At 38.3% G+C, this 22787-nt stretch overlaps 5 protein-coding genes across 6 annotated transcripts; all 5 read left to right on the plus strand.

Moving 5' to 3' along the window:
* Window positions 1–707: 707 nt before the first annotated feature.
* On the plus strand, window positions 708–3532 carry LOC101294650. Its single transcript, XM_004297303.1, has 4 exons — window positions 708–997; window positions 1079–1416; window positions 1791–1833; window positions 2774–3532. Exons 1-4 carry the CDS (start codon window positions 880–882, stop codon window positions 3217–3219), a joined length of 945 nt encoding a protein of 314 aa, XP_004297351.1. The 5' UTR covers window positions 708–879; the 3' UTR covers window positions 3220–3532.
* Window positions 3533–4330: 798 nt separating this feature from the next.
* LOC101294934 (xylosyltransferase 1-like) lies at window positions 4331–7554 on the plus strand. The gene is made up of 4 exons (XM_004297304.1): window positions 4331–5016; window positions 6285–6360; window positions 6449–6564; window positions 6659–7554. Exons 1-4 carry the CDS (start codon window positions 4530–4532, stop codon window positions 7171–7173), a joined length of 1194 nt encoding a protein of 397 aa, XP_004297352.1. The 5' UTR covers window positions 4331–4529; the 3' UTR covers window positions 7174–7554.
* Window positions 7555–7737: 183 nt separating this feature from the next.
* LOC101314082 (pentatricopeptide repeat-containing protein At1g71060, mitochondrial-like) lies at window positions 7738–9587 on the plus strand. Its single transcript, XM_004298411.1, has one exon. The coding sequence runs from the start codon at window positions 7738–7740 to the stop codon at window positions 9283–9285; it is 1548 nt and encodes a 515-aa protein (XP_004298459.1). The 3' UTR covers window positions 9286–9587.
* A 5178-nt stretch (window positions 9588–14765) lies between these two features.
* On the plus strand, window positions 14766–16045 carry LOC101295220 (heavy metal-associated isoprenylated plant protein 26-like). 2 transcript variants are annotated; one of them, XM_004297306.1, is made up of 4 exons: window positions 14840–14916; window positions 15027–15102; window positions 15254–15383; window positions 15636–16045. In XM_004297306.1, the coding sequence occupies exons 3-4, from the start codon at window positions 15284–15286 to the stop codon at window positions 15920–15922; spliced, it is 387 nt and encodes a 128-aa protein (XP_004297354.1). In that variant the 5' UTR covers window positions 14840–14916; window positions 15027–15102; window positions 15254–15283; the 3' UTR covers window positions 15923–16045. The 2 variants fall into 2 exon arrangements, with proteins under 2 accessions (XP_004297353.1, XP_004297354.1); XM_004297305.1 differs by lacking the exon at window positions 15254–15383 and having other exon boundaries at window positions 14766–14916.
* A 2529-nt stretch (window positions 16046–18574) lies between these two features.
* LOC101295706 (heavy metal-associated isoprenylated plant protein 26-like) lies at window positions 18575–19883 on the plus strand. The gene is made up of 3 exons (XM_004297307.1): window positions 18575–18713; window positions 18851–18926; window positions 19361–19883. The coding sequence occupies exons 1-3, from the start codon at window positions 18639–18641 to the stop codon at window positions 19645–19647; spliced, it is 438 nt and encodes a 145-aa protein (XP_004297355.1). The 5' UTR covers window positions 18575–18638; the 3' UTR covers window positions 19648–19883.
* The last annotated feature ends 2904 nt before the right edge of the window (window positions 19884–22787 follow it).

Below are 22787 nucleotides of genomic sequence, written 5' to 3' on the forward strand. Positions count from 1 at the left end.
TAAGATAAAAGTATTAAAGTTTTTATCAACACGTGAATGAATTAGAATGAGTAAAAGTCTCATCCCATTATCAGGAAATAGATTCTTGAAGATCTCTTAACTAGATAACTAAAATGGGAGACATAGGTTTAGGAATCGTTATTCTTGTCCATTCAAATCGTCACCGGTTTATGGCTTATTACATTTCAGTTTTTTTTTTTTTGACGAAAAAACCCACTAGATTAAATGGAGGTTCCTCTAATACACTTGCGGTTTACAGAGTCAAAAGACAGCGTTAGGCTAGCTTCCGGAGGAACACTCTCCTCCTAGAAACGAACATCTCCTACTTTGTGGCCAAAATTTGCAACAGCATTAACACAAAATTGGTCTCTCTAAAGATATGCTTGAAACTAATATAATCAAACGAGTTCCTTAAAAGTCTAATTTCTTGAACTAACTTGAGAATCCCCCAAGGAATAACAACCATGCCATTAACTGCATCGATGACAAGCTTTGAGTCTCCTTCAACCAAGGCTTATTACATTTCAGTTGTTTTTGATTCATGAAGATCGATCCGTGCGTAAAAAAAAAAAAAACAGGCAAAAGCGCTTGGAATTATTCCGGTTTAGGCTCAGTGCCCAAAACGAGCAATAAAAAACAGTTCGACCCGGCCCATGTGAAGCGGGTCGGCTCAAACGTATATATAAATCCACCGAGTAAAGCCGCCCACGGTCGTCTTTGAGACCATGTCCTCTCCCGTCTCCTTCCCCAAAATCCCTCTCCTCCTCCTAAATCCTCACCGGCGCTCCTCCTCACTCCGACCCTGCCATGTCAGCTAGTCTCGCTGGACCCCACCTCACCTGAACCACCACACCGTTGTTCTCCTCCTATAAACCCGCCATGGCAAGTAACGCCAAGGAAGAGCCCAAAACCGCTCCTCAACCCGATCGGTGGTACAACCTAACCCTAGGCCCCTCCTTCAAAGACGAGTCCTCCAGCAAGTTCTGCACCCTACGATGTAATCCCCTCGATCACAACCGTCCATTCTCTTCTCCTCCGTTTTATCTGATCGGATCCGTTTTCTTTTGCCATTTTGCAGATGAATTCAAGCCGGCGTCGATTGACAAGACGAAGCCGGGGTCGCTGAAGAAGACCAAGGACAACAGAGTCACGGTGGAGTTTCAGAACAACCAGTTAGGGAAGCCTAACGTGTTGTTTAAAGGGAATAGCGAGGATTATAAAGACAACGACGCCGTTTTGTTTTTCGACGGCCAGACTTTCCGGCTTGAGAGGCTTCACAGGGCGGTGAAGCAGCTCCGCCATGACCGCCAGCCTGGGGAATCCGTCGGGATTCCTCTCGAGCCGCAGCTGTCCCCGCCGCCCGGCAAGGTCGCCAAGACAATGCATCCTTCTAGGAATTCATTCCCTGCTGTGCCGGTGAGTTTCGATTGTGTATATTTCAAGATAGACTCTTTATTTAAGTATATAACTGATGTAGTACAATTTTGAACAATTTATTCTTTGGTAAAAGGAAAATAACAGTTTGCGAGAACTGTATAGAATTCAATTTAGGCTAAGATTTCGTCTACAAAGCACTTCCCTTTTGAATTGGTACTGTTTCCATTGAAATGCATGAGATTAGAAAAGGTAACAGGGTTATTCAAAGGTTTGTACTTTGAAACGCATTAGCGGTCGTTATTGTTAATACATTTGTTGTTAGATGTGATCAATACACTGAAATATCGAATCTTTGATTCTTTGTCCTTTTATGTTTGATTTCTAATCTTATGTTTGTCACCTGGTTAATACAGGTTGAGGTGGAACGAATTGATATTGGCGTACCCGAGAATTCAGGTTTGTTACGCTCATTTATTTTTCACCTAATTAGGTTTGAACTTTGAAGTTACAGTATTGCTGCATAGATAGGAATACGATTACCAGTTCTGCCTTATTATTTTCTTAGAGGATCAGGTTCAAACCTTAGTTTCGTATGTATTTTTTTTTGGTAGAAAGTGTCATGAGTTTGTTAACTGTTGACCGCAGGGTGGAGTTGTAGACTTTGTGTTTTCAGTTGCAATTCATGAACTCTTATGTACCTCTCTGTTAAAAAGTTCCTTCACACAAGATGGGTGTATCTCTTGGTGGAATCTTTTGTGGAAAATTTCTTTGGTACCAAATCCATCTGTTTGTGCACATTCCGACTCAAAAGTAAAACCAAAATATTCAATTCATGCCGAATAGTTCTTTCACACTAAATCTTTAGGGTAGTAGGGATTGATTTGTCTATTCAGATATACCTTTCTTTCAAATGGGTTTTCATAAATGACCTGATGTTTTCATGCCATAGACAGGGGTGGCTAGGTCCTGTTTAATCATCCCATTTGCAAATGCTGTCTTGGTGCTGAATAACTTCAGCTACTGAAATAACAAAACCAAAATCACAATCATAGGTGATCACGTGTACAATAGTTTTGCACTGAAATCCGTTTGTGAAATTTTAATGTGCAACTCCCATTGGTTGTTTCTCTAGCTAGATTCCTGATCTCTTGCATGTCTTGCATGTCTTTCATCTTTCTCATGCCTATACATCAGCTGCCTAGACTTTATTTACCAGTTTTAAAACCGGCGAAAATAATTATGAATGTTTATGTGTTACAGATGCCTCTTTTAGTCTCTTTATACCTCTCCTCTATATAGGAATTTGTTCAACATTTAATGAGGCATTTACTGTCATTTCTCCACTTTGCTTGTCATCTCGGCAACATATTCTAATTCTATGTTTATAATATAACAGGTACAAAATCTGCAAGTAAAGGTGTGGCTGATCACTCATATGATCAACCAAATGTCTCTGCTGCTTCGCCAGACCCCAAGGATGATGAAGTTGAGGAACATCAAGATATAGATATTGATGAACTTTTTGGTAGTGGATCACCCGAAGATGGAAATGCCGCTGCTGAAGATAAATCCAATGCTGAATTCGATGTCAATATGCCTCATCAGAACGAGATTGATGATGAGATTGCTGATGTAGATGTTAGTGGCGATGAAGTTGATAAGGGCCCAAATGCTGCAGAAGCCCTTCGAGCTCAGGTGAATGCGGAGGAGAGTCACGAGCAGACTTCTTCTTCTAGTAGTAGCAGTGGAAGTGGGAGTAGCAGCGGAAGTGGTAGCGCAACCAGCAGCAGTAGCAGTGACAGCGAAGCCAGCGATGACGATTCTGCAGTAAACTCAATCTAACACACTGGACTGACACAGCTGTACTCTGTCACAAGGCTCTCCGAGAGTCTAGCCGGGGTAGCTTCCCCCAAACCCCATAAAGCAAAAGAAAAGATATACGTCCTGTTATTTATGAGATGGTGATATGTGCCAGTATTTGTACAACTCTGAATCTATAAAGCTTCTCTGTATGGATTAAAACCTCGTTTGAGAATTTTTTTGATAAGTGAGTAATAAGCTCTTTCATGCACCAAAAGATATGAGCTTGCAGTCTTGAAGCTGCAACCTTTGGGATGTCGGCAATATAAGACTTCAGATTTGTTTGCCAAAGGAAACATCAGATAACTTCAGATTCAATATTTCTTGTTTAAGTATTTTAATGACTCCTGACATTCACAATTCGCTGTGCAACTTATTGCCATGTGCCTAAATGATAAGTTTATGACTAAAAATGGAGGACATTTCCTGCCATGTTGAGGATTATTCTAAATAGCAATTTCTATTTTCCTATCCAATCTGGAGAATTTGGAACAATCACATGATCTGAAAATGGGATAAAAATTTCCATAGGAAGCATTTTCCATCGATTTGGTCGAACACCTACCTATCTTTTTCCGGTATTCTCTTCTACCTAATAAACTCACCTGTCCTAGCTACCAAGAAATGGAAAAAAAAAAAAAAAAAAAAAAAAACATTTCCTTTATTAATGGTTACACTATTAAAAACTTAAGAGGTTATAAATTGACTGTTTTTTGACTATGAAGTTTCAACACTGTGTAACATAATATACAAATTTAATAATAACGAAAATTTGTATGTTTCGGTATTAAAAGTCCCATGGCGTTGTATAACGTCGGTGACTAACAACAAACAACGGCGGAATGATGCTGTTACTGCCCAGAACATGTGGCGCCGGCGCGCGTAGTCCAATCACCCCGGAACGCGCCAAAATACCAAATCCCCAAGAATCCAGGATAATAATACTCTAATCAAATAAAGCGTGTCCTCACGCGCACCTGACGAGCGTGGCGGTTACTTGTTACAAAACTTTAAACTGTACACGAAAGTTGAAAAAAAAACCTGAGCTTAATTTCCAGAAACGAAAACAAATCACACGCGACAAATCCATCATCATCTTCAAATCCAACCTGAAAACCCTAACCCTAGAATTCCATCACTTTTAATAGAAACCAAGATCCTCACTGACCCATCACCAGAAACACTAGCCCTACCAATACCCACATCCCCAATTCCACTGATTTTGATTCTGACCCAGTACCCAGATATATGCCCCAATTTGAAGAAACCATTAGAACCAACTCAACTCAATTATGGGAGCTGAGAAGAAGAAATGGCTGCTCACCCTCTTCTCCGCCACATTGCTCTCCCTCCTCCTCCTCCTGTTCTCCTCCATCTCCGCCTTCAGCTCCCCCAAATCGTTCCCCTCCGTCGTCCACCACGGCGCCCACTCGCCGCCGGCGTTCGCCTACTACATCTACGGCGGCCGCGGCGACCGGGCCCGGATCTTCCGGCTGCTGCTCGCCGTGTACCACCCGCGGAACCGGTACCTGCTGCATCTGACGGCGGAGGAGTCGGAGGAGGAGCGGCGGCGGCTGGCGTCGGCGGTGAAGGCGGTGCCGGCGGTGAGGTCGTTTGGGAATGTGGATGTGGTGGGGAAGGCTGATCGGATCACGTACATGGGGTCGTCGAATTTGGCCACGACGTTGAGAGCGGCGGCGATTTTGTTGAAGGTGGATGAGGGTTGGGACTGGTTCGTTACTTTGAGTGCTGTGGACTACCCACTTGTTACTCAGGACGGTACGCCGATTCTAATGCAGTTTCTTTAATCTTATACATTTTCGAGAATTATACTGTATAGTTTGAATGTGATTGGATTTTTTGAGCTAGTGGAATGTGTTTATCTAGGGAAGCACGTATATATGTGTGTGTTTTGTTATTGTTTATAATAAGATAGCAAATTATCTATTTCGGTTAGTAGCAGAGTTTTGTGCTTCAAATGGGAGGTCCTGGCTCAAGTCTACCTCCCCCAAGTCCTAACTTTTCGTGTAGGTAAGATTTGCATAGGAAATTGTTATTTTTAGATTGGCATAGGGTGATGTTGCTTCGGCTTGGTACCTCCAATTCTAGTGACCTGATGGTGTCTTGTCAAGTCCTTATGCTGAGGTTATCTGGTTGTTATTGGGGAAGTGAGAAGTGGATGGAAATGCTTCCTTGGAATACTGTTTTGCTATCTAGTTGGGGTTTGAATCGCATTGATTTTAGATTTGGGTGATTCTGTTGACTCTTCCATTGTTGCGATGGGCAATAACACTCCTTTTGTTGATTGATTATGAGAGGCATGGAGCTTTGATATAAGCTTCTGGCTTTATTGGCCTGGAATTCCCAGTCTTGTCCATACTAGCACTTCTATGTTTTGTTGGTTTTTTCAGTCTGTGCATCTGCTGTCATATACACACATGAAAGCACTTACAGATGGAGGGAGTTTAGCTGGTGGGAGTTGTATCTTGTCAATTTCACTTTGAATAATGTTCACTTTTGTATACTACCTGACTTCTAACTTTAGTCTATTTATTCCAACAAATGCTAAATGGATTTCTTTTAGTAGTAACCATTTTTTTGAAGTGTTGAGGAAGTGGGGTTCCATTCTTTTAGTAGTACCAGTATATGAGAATGTACAGTCACGGTTGCACGATATTAAGGAACTATGGCCTCTCTGGCTATTCTTCCAGCCCATACGTCACTTTTGCATATGATGAACTCTTGTCAGGAGTAACTTCTATCAAAGCTTATATGAGGATCTGAGTCCCCAATTTATAGTTTATGTAGTCCATGAGTTTGATAACCTGTGTTTCTGTATAGCCGTGACCGCTGTTACTTTGTTAGGTCCTTCAAGGTTGGGCAGACATACTCTAGAATGCCACATTTGTATCATTACTCTTTTGTCTTTGTTAAATATGATATACTTTAAATGTTTTGTATTGCTTGTCTTGATAATTTATTGCAACATATTGTTTTCCTTAACAAGTGTTTGCCAAATTATTTGTTTCTGCTTCTTGTCATTTCAGACCTGTCTCATGTCTTCTCCTCTGTAAGACGGGATCTCAATTTTATTGACCACACCAGTGACCTTGGATGGAAAGAGTAGGCAAACCGTTTCACTAATTGCAGCCTTATATTCTGCCACTAATTTCTATTTGAACCTGAAACTGTGTATATTATTCTTATGTAGGTTGCATAGGATCCAGCCAATTATTGTTGATCCAGGGATCTACCTAGCCAGGAGGAGCCAAATTTTTCATGCTACAGAGAAGCGGAAAACACCAGATGCTTTTAAAATATTCACAGGCATAGTCTTACACTCTTTATATGCAAGATGTGACATCATATTTCTTTCACATTTTGAAATGCTAATTGACAGCTTTCCTGTCTTGATGTGCAGGTTCCCCTTGGTTTGTCCTGAGCAGATCTTTTCTAGAATTTTGCATTCTTGGTTGGGATAATCTTCCCCGGACAATGCTCATGTACTTTACAAATGTGATTCTGTCGGAGGAAGGATATTTCCATTCTGTTATATGCAACTCACCAGAGTTTAAGAACACTACTGTGAACAGTGATTTAAGATACATGATTTGGGACACTCCCCCAAAAATGGAGCCCCACTTCCTCAACACATCAGTTTATGATCAAATGGTCCAAAGTGGAGCTGCTTTTGGTCGACAATTCCAGAAGGACGACGCTGTGTTGGACATGGTTGATGAAAAGATCCTCAAGCGGGGGAAAAATCGAGCTGCCCCAGGGGCGTGGTGCTCTGGTTGGAACAGCTGGTGGATGGATCCTTGCTCTCAATGGGGGGATGCCAACATCATGAAGCCTGGACCCCAAGCAAAGAAGTTTGAAGAATCGATTACTAACCTTCTTGATGACTGGAGTTCACAATCAAATCAGTGTAAATGAAGATACTTGAACCGAAAAGTAGATCTTCAGACTTTTGGTGCGGTTTCCTTTGATTCCAAACTCAACGGTTAGCCTTGGAAAAATGCCGACAGCTGAGATGCATTCATTCTTTTTTTCTTTTGAGGCCCCTTCAGTCACAGCTTGACTATTGTTTATAACAGGGGCATAGTAGCATAGTGAATTCAGTCGGGGTGTTGGGCTATACTTACACTATTGTATCATGGCCGCCATTCTTGAAGGTAGAGCCTCTACTCACAGCCTTTGTAATAAGAGGTTCTCTCCCCTCTTTGATGGTACTGCCTTTCTACTTGTGATTCAATTAGGAACACTGTTTGATTATTGGAACAGAAAACTTCATTCTTTCAACTTTATTTGTGTTTCAGCTCTCCTCTTACTTCTTTTTTTTTTTTTTTTTTTTTGGGTTCCCTTGGCCTTTAAACCCTACAAGAGTACAAGTGACTGAAAAGTCCCGCCAAACACAGACCTGGGCTTTCTACGTTCTCAAAGTTCACATTTTGGGGGTTAAAAGGTTGAAGCTTTCAACAAAACTTCGTCGCCACTCAAATGGGTTCCTCTCGATTTCTCAAGCTTTTACTAAACCCATCCCAAAACCCCTTCTTTCGTTTCTCAAATTCTCAAACTAGATTACCCACAAACCTTGATCCCAGTCTTAGTTTCTACAGAACAATCCATGGCACTCTGTACAAAACCCAAGTGCTTGATGAGGCCAACACCCACCACATCACCTTTGAGGCTGAGAAAATCAGCAAAATTCTATCCACCCCCAACTCCAATTCTCCCATTGATAGCTTACTCGCCGGCGCCTCAGTCAAGGTGTCTCCAACACTCGTCGTTGAGGTCTTGAAGAAGCTCAACAACGCCGGCGCTCTCGCTCTCTCGTTTTTCCGGTGGGCCCAGAAGCAAAAGGGGTTCAAGCATTGCACGGAGAGCTACAATGCTCTGATTGAAGCTCTAGGGAAGATCAAGCAGTTCAAGATAATATGGGATTTGGTGAATGAAATGAACAACGAAGGCCTGCTCAGCAAAGACACTTTCGCTTTGATTTCGCGGCGATATGCGAGGGCAAGGAGGGTTTCTGATGCCATTAAGGCTTTTGAGAAGATGGAGAAGTTTGGGATCAAGTTAGAAGGGTCTGATTTCAATAGACTGATTGATACTCTGAGCAAGTCGAGGCAGGTTGAGAAAGCACAGGAGGTGTTTGATGAAATGAAGCAAAGAAGGTTCAAACCTGATATTAAGTCTTATACTATTTTGCTGGAAGGTTGGGGTCAGCAACAGAATTTTTTGAGGTTGGATGAGGTTTATAGAGAAATGAAGGCTGAAGGGTTTGATCCGGATGTTGTGACTTATGGTATTTTGATCAATGCACATTGCAAGGCAAAGAAGTATAACGAGGTGATTGGATTGTTTCGAGAGATGGAAGCCAAGAATGTGAGGCCTTCCCCTCATATCTTCTGTATGCTGATTAATGGGTTAGGCTCGGAGAAGAGGTTGGCTGAAGCTCTTGAGTTTTTTGAACGGTTCAAAGCTAGTGGTTTAGAAGCGGAGGCGCCTACTTATAATGCTGTTGTTGGAGCTTACTGCTGGTCAATGCGGATGTCTGATGCGTTTAGGGTGGTGGATGAGATGAGAAAATGTGGGATTGGTCCTAATTCTCGAACCTATGATATAATCTTGCATCACTTGGTTAAGCATCGAAGAACTGAACAAGCTTACTCGGTATTCCAGAGAATCAGTAGGGAGCCTGGCTGCGAACCAACAGTAAGCACATACGAAATCCTAGTGAGGATGTTTTGCAACGAAAATAGAGTGGATATGGCATTACAGGTTTGGGATCAGATGAAAACTAAAGGCGTCTTGCCACGAATGCACATGTTCTCCACATTGATCAACACCTTGTGCCATGAGAACAAATTAGATGAGGCTTGCAGGTACTTTCAGGATATGCTAGACATGGGTATTCGGCCCCCAACACAATTGTTTAGTAACCTAAAGCAAGCCCTTCTTGATGATGGGAGAAAGGATGCTGTCATAAGTTTCGGCTTGAAGATTGAGAAACTGAGAAAAACCCCACTAGCTGCATTGAGCTAAAGAGCGATAAACACGAGTTAAGTGGGAGGAGAATGTCAGGAGGAGATTACAGTACCTAAAATTTAGTTCTCAGCTTTCAACACTAACCTTTTAATATTGGGAGGAGAATGTCAAGAGGAGATTACAGTTTGAACTCCAAAATGTTGTGGCTTCATGGTCTTAAAAGTCATGATTTTCATGTTCTACGAAATGATACCATGAACTATAGGTGCTTGTAAGGGAAGCTTTGTGGGGAAAAAGCATTTGTGGCTCCGGAAAGATGAGAAGTCAGTCGTTTTTGTGTTTGTTTTGATGAGTGTCCTTATCCTGCTTGATTCTTTTCTGGTGTCCTTTTCAGATCCCATGATTCTTCAGAACAGTTCAACTGGAAGAAAATCTTCAGGACTTATGAAAAATTATACTTGTCGAGTTTTCGACACAGCATTTCCAGGTAATAGTACTAATATGTCCTGCAATTGTATTTCAAAGGAGGAGCAACATTTTGGTGCCCGAAATCCAGCGAGTTGGTTCTTTGTTGGTTAGAAGGATCTGAAAATAAAATGCTGCACTGAGTATGTTGGTGAAACAATTGCTTGGAAACTTCATGCACAACATTCACTCAAAACAGCATGATGCTGCATCAGAAATTGTGGAGAACAGGTGATACTTACATACACGAGTACTCGCTGAAGATTAACGCCACTTCCAGTATTTCCTCAGGGATTCTTTAAGAACATCATGTGCCAGATGCATTTGATTCTACATTCACATTGAGAAATCAAGTTCTGTAGTCATGGACCATCAGGCACTAAGTTGTCTTATAGTCTTATTGCCCACCCTTAATGAGAGAGACTGTATTTTTGGTAGATGAATCGTTTGTGTGAAATGCAGAATAGTTATACCCTTTGTCCATTCATTTCCAATACACTGGATTGGCTTCTACTTTTGTATCGACTCCATTGAGCTCCAAAACGCTGTCGTTTCGACTCACGTTGATCACCAACCCTTGCAAATTAGTCCTCAGCAGACTCCCATCCTCAAGACTCTTCAAATCGCTCCAAGAAAGCCGGCAAAGGACGACGTGGCGGCTCAAGACCGACGAGTGCTCGCTCAGATCTCCGGTCCACTTCACTATGACCTGGTCAACGGGAGCGAAGACGGTCAACATGGTCTGGATCCCGTGAATGTTTAGGGTTATTTTGGCGGGAAAAAAGTTCGTCACATGGAGGTGTGGGACCTCGTGAATGTGTATAGTTTGTTACGGATTCTTTGGGTTGTTAAGCATGCGGTTTGGGTGACTCATGGGTCATTAGTTTTAGACCCAGCTTTTTATGTTGCGGGCTTGAATCACAGGGCCCAAAGCTCACATGACATAGAAGGCCGACTTACGAAGTTACAATGAGAGGGTCTGGGGAATTTTATTTTTCTTTTTTCTTTTTGAATAGTAATTGTTCTTTGTAAGAAGTCTTTTGACAGGGACGAAACCAGGATTTCAATGTACCCTGGGCTAAATTATTTACATGTAAATGATGTAATAAGACTTTGAAAGAAGATTGATTTATAGTTAATAACAGTACAATAGCCGACTGATTGTCTAGTGTTGGATAGAGTATAAATTGAGTCAAATTGGTCGCCTATTCTGAAGAAGAAGAAAAACAACATTGAAGAGAAAGAAAGAAAAATAAACACCGTATTCCTAATCTTTTATCTATAATTTTTAATCATATTTTGCATTTAGTGTTTTATGGGTACGTAGTGTGGATGCCACATGATGACGTTAATCAAGCTTTCGGTCTTTGAATTGTTAGTGATTATGACAAGTGTTGTTTGATTATTTGACTGGGCTAAGATATATATATATTCAAGAAAGAAACTTGGCAAAAATTACCCTATTCAATTTTAAAGACCAAAAATATTGTTTGGGCTACAACCCGAGAGGCCTCCACTATCCTCCGTCTCTATCTTTTGACCTAGCGAAAACAAGTTTGAGCCTTCATAGCCTACAATTGTTAACGTCTATGAAGGCTCAAATTTGTTTTTTTTCAGTATTCTGTTCTTGTGCGTTACTCGTTTACTGTTGGAAACTACACTTATGAATTTGTTTAAGATCTTATTGCTATTTATGATTTTATTCAGGATAGCATGAAGAGTAAAGAAGTTTACATGTCACGTTAGTTGCATTTAAATCTATTCCTTTCCGATTTACAAAGTTTCGTTTCTATATATACCTCTTGGTGTATCGATTATATGAGTTTATTGATCTAGCATCCAACATAAATATCAAGATCAGCCCCGCGTTAACTTAAAAATAAAGAAATCAAAGATTCTCATTTCAGTGATTTCACCAACAATTGATCGACCTAGCTTAGGGATCTACAACCATCCTACGTACATACAATAATTCAATAATTGAAGGAGAAAACTTCGTCTTCATCGATTATGAAATTACTTGAAACCGACTTCTTCATACGAGCACGTAACAAATCACTTTCCAAGGGGGTGAGATGCATATTTGAATATAGTACGTACTGCATTTGATTCTCAATACATGGCTGCTGCGCGCCAAGCATTTGCAAACAAGAACAGAATTTGACCACCGTGAATTACGTTATAGCCGGCCCGGAATCGTCCTTTATTTACATTTTCTGATCAAAACCAAAGACTAACCTATGTTTTTGATTGTTCTACAAGCAAGTGAAGCAACATATCAGGTCCGTACAACTCAGTGGAGCTAGCTAGGGCTATAAGTTCTTGTGGCTCTCTTACATTATTTGATGTTACTTTCAGTTTTAATCAACTATGAAACTTGAAGTGTGCGTTAATATTGTCGTGCGCAAGTAGAATATATCCAATAAGTCATAAGTACATATAGTAATGCATGCATATAGGGACTTAATTAGATGCATAAATATCCTGGGTTTAATTATTAGATTATATTGGTTTACTTACAAAGTACCATATAGCTTAATTTGCTAGCAGAGTAGCTTGTATGGTATGTATGATATATTAACCCATTCAATACGAATTATGATCCAATGTTTGGTAGCTTGTTGCTTCTGTGGATTAAAAACGACTATCTTAAACCAATTTTTAAGCACATTGCTTACTCGTAACAATGACACTTAACAAAAGTCTCACTAATTTGCTCGCTTTAGCTATCTAGCTAGCTAGCTGGCCTCTCACTGCTTCAATCATCTATATTCCAGATTTCAATTTCACATTATTTTCGTGGAAAAATTCCAAGATCTGGGATTACTTAACTAGTTTGACACATTTAGTATTTGAACAAGTTAATTTATTAAAGGTGTCACATCTGTTCAACATCATTATCAAAATTAATTATTTAAACTGAAGTATCGATCTCGTGATGAATATATATACATGAATAAGTTTCCATGTTATGTACGTAAATATCCAAATTAAGCATACGAACATTTCAATTACGTGGTCATTGAAGAATCTAAGGATAAACTAATGTTTGGATAATTGGATCATCAGTATGAGACTTAGTAGTGTAAAAATATACAAATATATAGAGCCAACTCATCAGTAGTGTCGTTTGTGTTGTTGTTGTCATGAAGATGATGATGGTATAAGATGGATAAATTGTTATAGAGGGTAACCGATCGATTAATCTACTCAAGGTTATGGAGGCTAGCTTCTGGATAACTATCATTTAGATTTTATACGTTCTCTCTTCATATGGATAAATCATGATCACATACATATGAACTTTCACATCTATCATATATAGTAGTTGTACTGCTTGCGTTTGAATATCTCAACAAATGATGATCGAGTTTACATTTTCGAGCTCTATCAGTTGTAGAATTACCTAAAGATCATCATTTATTATGTGAAAATGTTTATAATTAGCCACAAAACCATGCGATTTAGAATAGAAAGATCGCATGTTATTTTTTTGAGAATGATTACAAAAGATCGCATGTTATAGCCCACAGTTTAAGAGGAAAATGATTGTATATTAGACAATTTTTTTATATTTCTTTTTAGAAATGTGAACAATATATTCTCCACATATTGGGAAAAAAAAAAAAAAAAGTTTAAACAAGCTAGGTGGGTTATGTTAATTATGAAAGCATATAGACGCACTATGAATTATTAGAAAATGACATACAAGAAGTGTACATATATAAAGAGAAAGGCAGTACGTACGTAGTACGTAGCAGAGCTAGGTCTCACGTACACCATGAAAATATGATCTCCTCCTTTGCCAGAGATGGACTTGATGAAGGAACGTCATCGCTTATCGATCAGTTTGGCGTGGCATAAAGGCATATATCTTCCAGTAGAGTACTTACAGTCTAGGGTTGTAGCGATGTTTCACCTAAACACTTCAATAATTGGACCCAACACATGAGTTCCCATAGTTTTCCAATCAATCCCAGTAGCCATACAAACCATAGATTTTTGCAAGACAAATATTAATTAGATCAGCCTCCAATGCTCCCTATCAATTAAATTGAGTCTCAATCAGATTAATTGACTTAAGTTTGGTGTTTAGTATGTTCCCTTTTCAAATTTAAAGCTATTCACATCGCAGTTCAGCCGGTCACCGGCTGAACGGGACTGATAAATAGTCATGATTAAGCATAACCCTCAAATTAACAAAAATAAAACCAAAATGAGAACTTGAGAAGAGATCGAACCAAGCTTAAGAAGGGAGAGACAAGTTTTACTTCCAATTGGTTTTATAAAGAAACTAACGGAATTTTATTTTCAAAATCAAATTACGAAATAAAATGGTACGTACACTTTTCCCCTGTAATTAGGAGATATGAAATCACAGCATTTGAAATTAATTGAGTGATTGCTAGCTGATGAAACAATATGGATTGGAAAAGAAAAGTGGCCGAGAATCAAAAGCACTACCATACATTCTATCATATCCAAGCTAGCAAATGATGAAAGCCAGGTATAAGATGGGCTCCATATCATTCAGTTTTATATGAACTCCATCGAACCTCTATACTCAGAACCATCTCCATCCCCACAGCTCATGATCATTAGGATAGAAAAAGAAAAATCAATACATATATATGTGAGTGTGTGAAGTAAATTAAACTGATGCTACAAAATTGGTAGTATCAAGTTATTAAGAATTTGCAAGATATTCAGAATCGGCAGAATTGAAAATGAGTAGTATTGCAAACGGTAGGGCATGGAAGAGAACGGTTCCCTTTCTTTGGGCAAAAGAAAGCAGCAAAACGACAGCTAGCTTAGTATAAAACGCTGCAATAGCACCAAAGCTTCCCCAGAAAGTACTCCCTTTTGAGATTTCTTAATAAGGTCAATAATAAAACCATAATTAGTTTAGTTTCTGGGCCACAATGATCAAGCAGAACGGAAAGCACTGTAATTCAGGATGGAGGGTCTCTACACGTCATCATTATAGATTTATATATAGTAATTCTAATAGGGCACACTGAGTTTCTCTTCTCCTATAAATATAAGCAAGGAGCTGCACCAAAGTCACACACAACATATCTGTATATCTCTGCGCTCTTTCTCACCCCCTCAGTTTTTCTCTCTCAAATTGAGAAGACAGAAGCTGAAATGGGTATGCTGGACAATCTATCAGATTATTTCACAATAAGCTCCAAACCGAAAAAGAAACGCAAGGCATTGCAGGTATCATCCAAACCTCGATCTCAAATAAACCTGATATATATTCTTGTTCTATATTCACTTATTCAGCACTAATATTTCTCTCCCTGATATCTTTGTCGTTTAATTTGCAGACAGTTGACATCAAGGTGAAAATGGATTGTGATGGCTGTGAGAGGAGAGTTAAAAGTGCTGTTTCTAACATGAAAGGTAAACAACTGCGCGCAAGCCCTAGCTCTAGTTTATCAAGCTTCAATAACAGCCTAAAGTTGCTAGCTACAGACTAATATCATGAAGCAGCTAATCCATCATTAACTTACTAAAAACAGAAGCTAACATAAATGCTATTTATGCATGCAAGTTATATATGTGCAAGGGCCCATGATCATGAATGAACAAATCTGCCCAGACTGTATTAAAGTTGATCGATCTTTATCCAGACAGAATTTCCAAGCCTCTGATGATGAGCTTCAAGAAGAACCTATACTCAAGTAATTATTTGATAGAAGAAAACTACAACTACTCTTACAGAAATCTGACACTAATTTATCTTCTGGTCTGAAAATGCAAATATTATAGGTACCAACTTGCAACCAGAAATGCTATATTTTGTTTTCGCATATACTTGTATATTCACACTTGGCAAAAGGGTGACATAGTTTTAGTTCTATCTATATCTATTCGAATAATCAATCAACTTGGTTAGTTCGATCTTCATTAGTATTGATCATATCTATCTCCAGGTGCTAAACAAGTTGAGGTGAACAGAAAGCAAAGCCGGGTGACGGTTACAGGCTATGTGGAAGCAAAAAAGGTGTTGAAGAGGGTGAAGAGCACCGGAAAAAGGGCCGAGATTTGGCCCTACGTTCCATACAACCTCGTTGCATACCCTTATGTCGCCGGAGCTTATGACAAGAAGGCACCGTCCGGTTACGTCAGAAACGTCCCTCAGGCATTTGCTCTCGCACCGGACGACCAGTACACCTCTATGTTTAGCGATGAAAACCCCCATGCTTGTGCCATCATGTAATTATCAAAATTAAGGACGTACTTAATTATGTAAATATTGTACGCGGACTAGTACTGCATGCCACTTTGTGCTTTGAGTTAATTTGTAATTAACTAAGATGATCGATCTCCACTAATTTTCCATATCTTTCTTTTTGCTCTAATTAAGGGACTAGAAATTAAAACTGCCATTAGTTAAGTGATATCAAATAACTAGTTCGGCGCCAAATCTAATCATACGAGCACTTTGTGACTAAAGAGGAATAAAATATCAAGTCGTGCATTGTCTATGCATATAAGATATGGTTAGGAATTGAGAATAATTGTTTGATAGGACTTGGAGAGTACGAATGAAGATCTTAGGGGAGAGGTTCTTCCAAAAGCATTGCACAAAAGGCTTAATTTTTCCTTGTAGCCGGAAGGCATTGTATATAAGCATCGCTATGATTTATTTGATATATTTTTTGTGTCCCACAAAGCACAACGATCCATTTTATATTTTGATCATACACTTCAAAATATCTGAATACATTTTGAACCAGTTTGAAATGTATCGTTGAGAATTTTGTTCGTAAAATTCTATGGCTTTGGCATGTTTGTTTCGATCATTTGGATCAATCATACAGGCCCGGACCTGAGATTTTTATGTATGAGTCAAACTTTCAAAATTGGGCCCTTAAAGTATAATATTTATTCAATTTTATTTTCTCATTTTAAGAAACACACAAAAAAATTCACGAACTAAAGTTATAAACTCAAAATCTAACAACAAAAAACATTAGAAATCCTATTAAAAATCTTATTTATGCAACAAATCTCTTACTTAGGCTGCTCATTTTTCTAAAATAGTAATTAATGATAATAATAATGGGTAATATTTTGTATTCGTTTTTCGATTTTGTATTCATTTTTCTTTTTTGTTAATCTAACACCACCCTAATTGGATTCTGTTAATTATTTTTTATTGTTTTTAACAAAACTAATGTAATCACACAAAGAGGAAAGAAAATTTTGGGCCACTTAACGTTATGGCCCTGAGTCCATCGACTCTTAAAACTCTATTCAAGTACGGGTCTGCAACCATACGTATGCAGTTCGTATTGTACATATTCATAGACTCTTGAACTCGGAAGATGCCACGCGTAAGAAGCCCAAGGCATAGTGCATTATCCATCTATCCCAATAATGAACAGAATAGTGAAGTGAGCTCTGAAATAATAGCTACTTAGTTTGATCATCTTCTTCCTCAGATCTTTGGTCGATTTCTGTGTACTGTTAATGTTTGCTATAACCGCATTTGTTATTTGGCATTATGTACTAGCTCTCAAATCTCAATGATAAGAGCGATCGACTTAATTAGTCCTAGCTGAGACGAAGAAGTAGGCATCTGTTAGGGCTTATTGTAGGGACGTTTCACCTAAATTATTGAATAACTGGACCCAAGCATATCTTATTTTGCCCATCAATCTAGCTCAAGAACCATACACACAGGACCTTGGATGTTTGCATGACATGATTGAACCAAATGTCTGTGGTCGATTCACTTAATATATACTTGATGAGGAATAACCATGTTACTTAATTTGGTGTTTTAGAAGATAATTATCAGTTCAAATTAGTAAAGACTCAAGGAATTAGCCGCGTATAGATCGATGATTGGAATATTGAAAAAGGTGGACAAGAATGCGAGAGAAGCACCACTACTTCATCTTATCTGTTATCGATCTGCTGCTAGCTAGACAAGGCCAGCAAATGATGAAATTAGCCAGATAGGCAGGCTAGCTCCAGCGATAATTGAAACTTTAGTTTGTTCATTCATGCTTTCCTATAGAACCATCTCCATCCGTACAGCTAGCTCATGATCATCATCACCCGAAAGAAAAACACGATCAACTACGGAGAAAGTATATATGCGTATGTATTATTTGAACTAACAAATGCAGGTCCGGATATGAGATTTGAAGACCTGAGGCGAATCTTGAGAATGATGCCCTCTAACGGTCATACGACAAAAAAAAAAAACAATGGCCATTGCAATCTTTGCATTGCCGATTACAAGATATGTATAAACATAGTAAATGTGCAATCTTGAATATGAATTTATGAAATATTCTAATATTGGTTAAGTATAATAAACGTGAGAAACCGAGAAAGAAAAAAAATCTAAGATTTTTATGAAAATTATATAATATATACAATTTTTTTTTTAGTGCCTGAGGCGGCAGCCTCTCAGGCCTCCTCTCAGGTATGGGCCTAAACAAATGCAAACATGTATACTAAACGCGTTGATGTTCGAGTTATAATTTTGAGTATCACGGATCCGTTCGGTCACATTTCAAACATAAATGTAACAACAAAATATCATACTCCAATATATGTATAATGTATATACTACACATATAGTTGGTTCTCGATCATCATTCAATTCGTAAACATTTATAATAATTAATATATGATCTAGTTAATTAATTTCTGTCTGGTCCATGAGAAGAACGGAAAGCCCAGCTGTTTGGGGAGGGGAGGATATTTTGGAGAAGAAATATGGCGTGAAATGAGGGACGGGGTCATTATCTGGTGCACTACAAATCATATTCAATTGTTGAGAACAACTTGCAACCAAAGTTTCTCTCCTCTTATAAATATAGCCATAGGTGGAAGACCAAGTCTCACAAACAAACAGACTCATCTCCTCTGCAACAAACTCTTTCTCCATCCCCAGACCACTCAAAACAGAATCAATGGGTGTTCTCGACTCTCTATCAGACTATTTCACTATGAGCTCCAAACCCAAAAAGAAACGAAAGGCAATGCAGGTATGTAATATATACACCTCATGCATATATACATGTTCATTGCTTACTTAGTCTCTCTCTTCAGTAAACAGAATTCATTCTTGAGTATTCTCTCTTTGATCTCTGATCTCTTTCTCTTCTTTTCTGATGATTCGCAGACAGTTGAAATCAAGGTGAAAATGGACTGTGATGGCTGTGAAAGGAGAGTTAAAAGTGCAGTCTCTAATATGAAAGGTATTACTCGCTAGCTGCTACTTTAAATTAAGCTTAGTACGTGGTTTATCGATTTATTATTTTTTTTAACCTACGATATACTTCAGAGTGAGCCAGAAGGTAGGAGATAGTTATTAAGACACAGATCTTCCTCTACCTACTACTTCTGAGCTTTTCTCGTAATGATCAGAACTGCAGCAGACATAAATTCTACTTTGACCACAGTCTTCCTCTTTTCTTCACTACCACTGCCACAAAAAGCCGACGCTGTTTTCTTGTTTGAGGCTTTTGTTTGAAATCACTGAAAATATAAACGGCTACCCCTGAATTATTTCCATAATCGCCCAGCAAGTTTCAACAAGGAAGCTAGATCTTCTTAGATATAAGATTACTTTGGTCTTGTTAATCTAGAATTAATTAATTAATTGATGTAAATTCTATTATATGTTGATCAGGTGCTAGGCAAGTCGAAGTGAACAGAAAGCAAAGCCGGGTGAAGGTGACAGGTTATGTGGAGCCAAACAAGGTGTTAAAGAAGGTGAAGAGCACCGGAAAGAAAGCCGAGATTTGGCCCTACGTTCCATACAACCTCGTTGCTTATCCTTACGTTGCCGGAGCTTATGACAAGAAGGCACCGTCCGGTTACGTCAGGAACGTAGCTCAGGCAGTTACTAGTGCGCCGGAGGATCAGTACACCTCCATGTTCAGCGATGAGAATCCTCATGCTTGCGCCATCATGTAAATCAGAATTCTAGCTAAGTAGCTAATTATTAATTAAGGAGTGATCGATGACTAGGACTACTTGTGTGATATTGTACGCGGCCTAATTTAGCTAGTTCTTAATGCTACTACAGTACTACTTACTACATGTTAATTTCTGCTTTGAGTTTGTATTTGCCACCAAGTAAGATGATCCATCTGTTTTTGTGTTTTGGTTATTCTTGGTTTCACTTTCACCTTATCTATTTTTCTTCCTCCATGTTATATTGGCTATAGTGCTGGTGTGGATCAAATAAGTTCGGCGCCAAAATCCAATCAATCTAAGCAATAATTAAGAACCACTTAATCAAATAAAAAATCAAGTGTGCATTGTGTATAGTTCTATAGCTATAAGATATGGTTGTCTTTCACCTTTGTGCCATAGAGAGTGGGAGAATAATTGTTGGGGGAAGAAGTTTCTTCCAAAAACACCAACTTTAAACTTAAAAAGTTTGGTTATGATTTATTTGATCATTAGTTTATAGATGAATGCTGTGCCCTACAAAGCACCAATCAACCATTCCGATCCCTCTTATATTTTAACCATGCACTTACATAAATGTCGGAATAATTTGTCTTGTTCCGTTATATATGTTTCAATTTGCTCGTGTAATCCAAACTCATAGGATTCAATCCAACATATACAAGACAAATAAACTTGTATTTCATTGTGTGGCATTTAAAGATGCACAAGACAAATGAACTTGTATTTCATTATGTGGCCTTTAAAAATGTACAAGATAAATGAACTTATATTTCATTGTGTGACCTTTAGAGGTGTATTTTTCGTTATATGTGACAAATATGGTATTAGTGGAGATGATGAGAAAATTGTCACACAAGTGTGGATTACAACATCTCTAAATACCACACAAATATCAAAGTTCTGTTTCGTTATGGTCATTGATATGACCTCCATGTATGGTACTGTTAATTCATGGCCTCTTTGGACTTGGTCGATGCTACGTATAATACTCTCAGAATAGGGGAAGAAATTATTGACAGGACCCTGCCCTAGTATATACGTAATAATATCCCACAAATCCAATTATTGAAGAGGTAGAAGTCTCTGGCACTTGCCTCGTCCATCACTTTCCTACAAATTTTTGGTCGAAGACTTGCCGCGCGCGTGCTTATATCAGAACACTCATAAATGGCATGGAGAAGATAAGCGCCATGTAACTTTCATCCCAGTAAAGAGAAAGGAACAGGTTAGGCTCCATTTATATAGAATATAGAGAGGTAACTTTCACCTCCTACTTGCTATGATTGATCCTAATAATCACTCGTGTAGAGATAGGGTTCATATATGCAATTTACTTTCATGGTCAGCCCAATTTAGAGCTTTCTTAATTATCTGGATCACGAAGAAAGTATATATATATTGATCGATCAAGATATAGTAGAAGAAAGTCACTGTGAGATCATCATCATCGATGTATACGACTTCTGACTTCATGTTTATCTGGTTAGGTTTGATTTGTGTGATCTCATGCCTATGCATGCCAGTGTTCTACGTTTGCCATAACTTGATCGATCACACTCATTCTTATTTTGGGAGCTATATATTATAAGAAGGTGTTGCGATTCAGGGTACGTACGTATTTTGCATATCTATACATCAAGCTTTCTAATTCAAGTTATTCGTGGAGGAAAGTAGAAAAACTCGGCACTAATTTAGCCAAGAAAAGGAAGGAATAATGCACGTTTGAAAAGTTAAAATTAAACTTACCACATTTGCTGGCTTTTTAAGAAAGATCGATTTGCGCAAATTAAAAGTGCAAACTGTATAGATACGAATCTTGAATCAATTACCTGCTTTTTTACGAATAAACTTTGTGATCAAAAATTCAAAATGCAGGTACATGTGAATGTCGAAAAGCTAGTAAAATGCAAGAGAAAGTGCAGGGGCGTAGGGAAGGGGGGTCAAGGGGTTCAGCTGACCTCCCTCACATTTTTTTATTAGGTCATATTGTTATCTAATTTGTCAGTTGAAATGTGATGTTGACACTATTTTGACCCTTCTAACTAATTAAAGGAAAGTTCAGCATATAAAATATTAATTACAACAATCAATTTGGATAGAGAAGTGTTCAACTCCACACGTGTGTTTGTTACGTGTGGTTCTCTTATTTTTTTGTTAATATAGGTTTCTAATCCGAATCAATGATTGATAGCATCTCCCTTTAATATTACAATTAAAACATATTCCTAGTCTTCTTCTTTTTTTTTGTTCTTTTTAATTAATATGTTTTCCCAATCAATCAATTATTGTGATTGATTTCTCGTGCACCTCTATATAAATAGTTTTAGTCGCTTCTTTACGTATTTCTTTTTGTTATCCTTCAATAAATTTTTCCCTGTCGTCGACAACCTTCATAATTAAAAACTTACAATTATAGATGTTTTAGTTTTATTTGAAAAGTATCGTAAGAGAAAAGCAGCAGAACAATCGACACCATCTGAAACTCCTCTAAAATTTCAAAATATGAGCAATCGTCGAGGACAATTATAATTGCTTTAGGGAGATTTGTTATTTTATTTAGCTTTTGTTTTCAAAGTATTCTAATGATTTATAAGTTTTTATATTATTCAATAAAAATTATATTTTTATTTTGTGTGACATTATTGTTTAAACTCTTGACCCTTTTACTTGTGGTTTCTGGCTACGCCACTGAGAAAGTGAATAGGTAAAGTGAGATTCTAAGCTGCCAAGAGACTGGGGAGGTTGCGTTGGTCGGTTTTGTCTTTGAATCTTTGGAATAAGATTCAAGAATCAAGACAACAAGAAGTAATGGAGAGCAAGATGCTCCGATTCATATGTGTAGTTGAGAGAAGTAGGCGCATTACATTCTTTAATGAACGGACCTCAATTAGTTTAGTGTCCCCTTCATCATCCCTTAATGTTTAAAGAACGGTTGATTAAGGCTTAAGGGCAGCCGAAACCAACCCTTCATTCAAAAAAGACTTTTAAGCTTTAATTACAGAACCTGTTCCAAAAAAAAAAAAAAAAAACTTTAATCAGAGGACAAAGTATGGGCTATACTTAAGTTGACCCAAATACTTTTCATGGTCGAAGGAAAGGCCCAATTTTGTTTAGTGGGTTGGTTGAGATGGTATTGG

The sequence above is a fragment of the Fragaria vesca genome, linkage group LG4, assembly GCF_000184155.1.
Source record: "Fragaria vesca subsp. vesca linkage group LG4, FraVesHawaii_1.0, whole genome shotgun sequence".
Taxonomy (NCBI): domain Eukaryota; kingdom Viridiplantae; phylum Streptophyta; class Magnoliopsida; order Rosales; family Rosaceae; genus Fragaria; species Fragaria vesca.

Coding starts and splice junctions, on each gene's coding strand:
- LOC101294650 (XM_004297303.1), top strand. CDS start 880: ATGGCAAGTAACGCCAAGGAAGAGCCCAAAACCGCTCCTCAACCCGAT. Junction 998..1,078: donor CAAGTTCTGCACCCTACGAT/GTAATCCCCTCG, acceptor GCCATTTTGCAG/ATGAATTCAAGCCGGCGTCG. Junction 1,834..2,773: donor TGGCGTACCCGAGAATTCAG/GTTTGTTACGCT, acceptor ATAATATAACAG/GTACAAAATCTGCAAGTAAA.
- LOC101294934 (XM_004297304.1), top strand. CDS start 4,530: ATGGGAGCTGAGAAGAAGAAATGGCTGCTCACCCTCTTCTCCGCCACA. Junction 5,017..6,284: donor CCCACTTGTTACTCAGGACG/GTACGCCGATTC, acceptor TTGTCATTTCAG/ACCTGTCTCATGTCTTCTCC. Junction 6,361..6,448: donor AGTGACCTTGGATGGAAAGA/GTAGGCAAACCG, acceptor ATTCTTATGTAG/GTTGCATAGGATCCAGCCAA.
- LOC101314082 (XM_004298411.1), top strand. CDS start 7,738: ATGGGTTCCTCTCGATTTCTCAAGCTTTTACTAAACCCATCCCAAAAC.
- LOC101295220 (XM_004297305.1), top strand. CDS start 14,842: ATGGGTATGCTGGACAATCTATCAGATTATTTCACAATAAGCTCCAAA. Junction 14,917..15,026: donor AGAAACGCAAGGCATTGCAG/GTATCATCCAAA, acceptor TTTAATTTGCAG/ACAGTTGACATCAAGGTGAA. Junction 15,103..15,635: donor TGCTGTTTCTAACATGAAAG/GTAAACAACTGC, acceptor ATCTATCTCCAG/GTGCTAAACAAGTTGAGGTG.
- LOC101295706 (XM_004297307.1), top strand. CDS start 18,639: ATGGGTGTTCTCGACTCTCTATCAGACTATTTCACTATGAGCTCCAAA. Junction 18,714..18,850: donor AGAAACGAAAGGCAATGCAG/GTATGTAATATA, acceptor GATGATTCGCAG/ACAGTTGAAATCAAGGTGAA. Junction 18,927..19,360: donor TGCAGTCTCTAATATGAAAG/GTATTACTCGCT, acceptor TATGTTGATCAG/GTGCTAGGCAAGTCGAAGTG.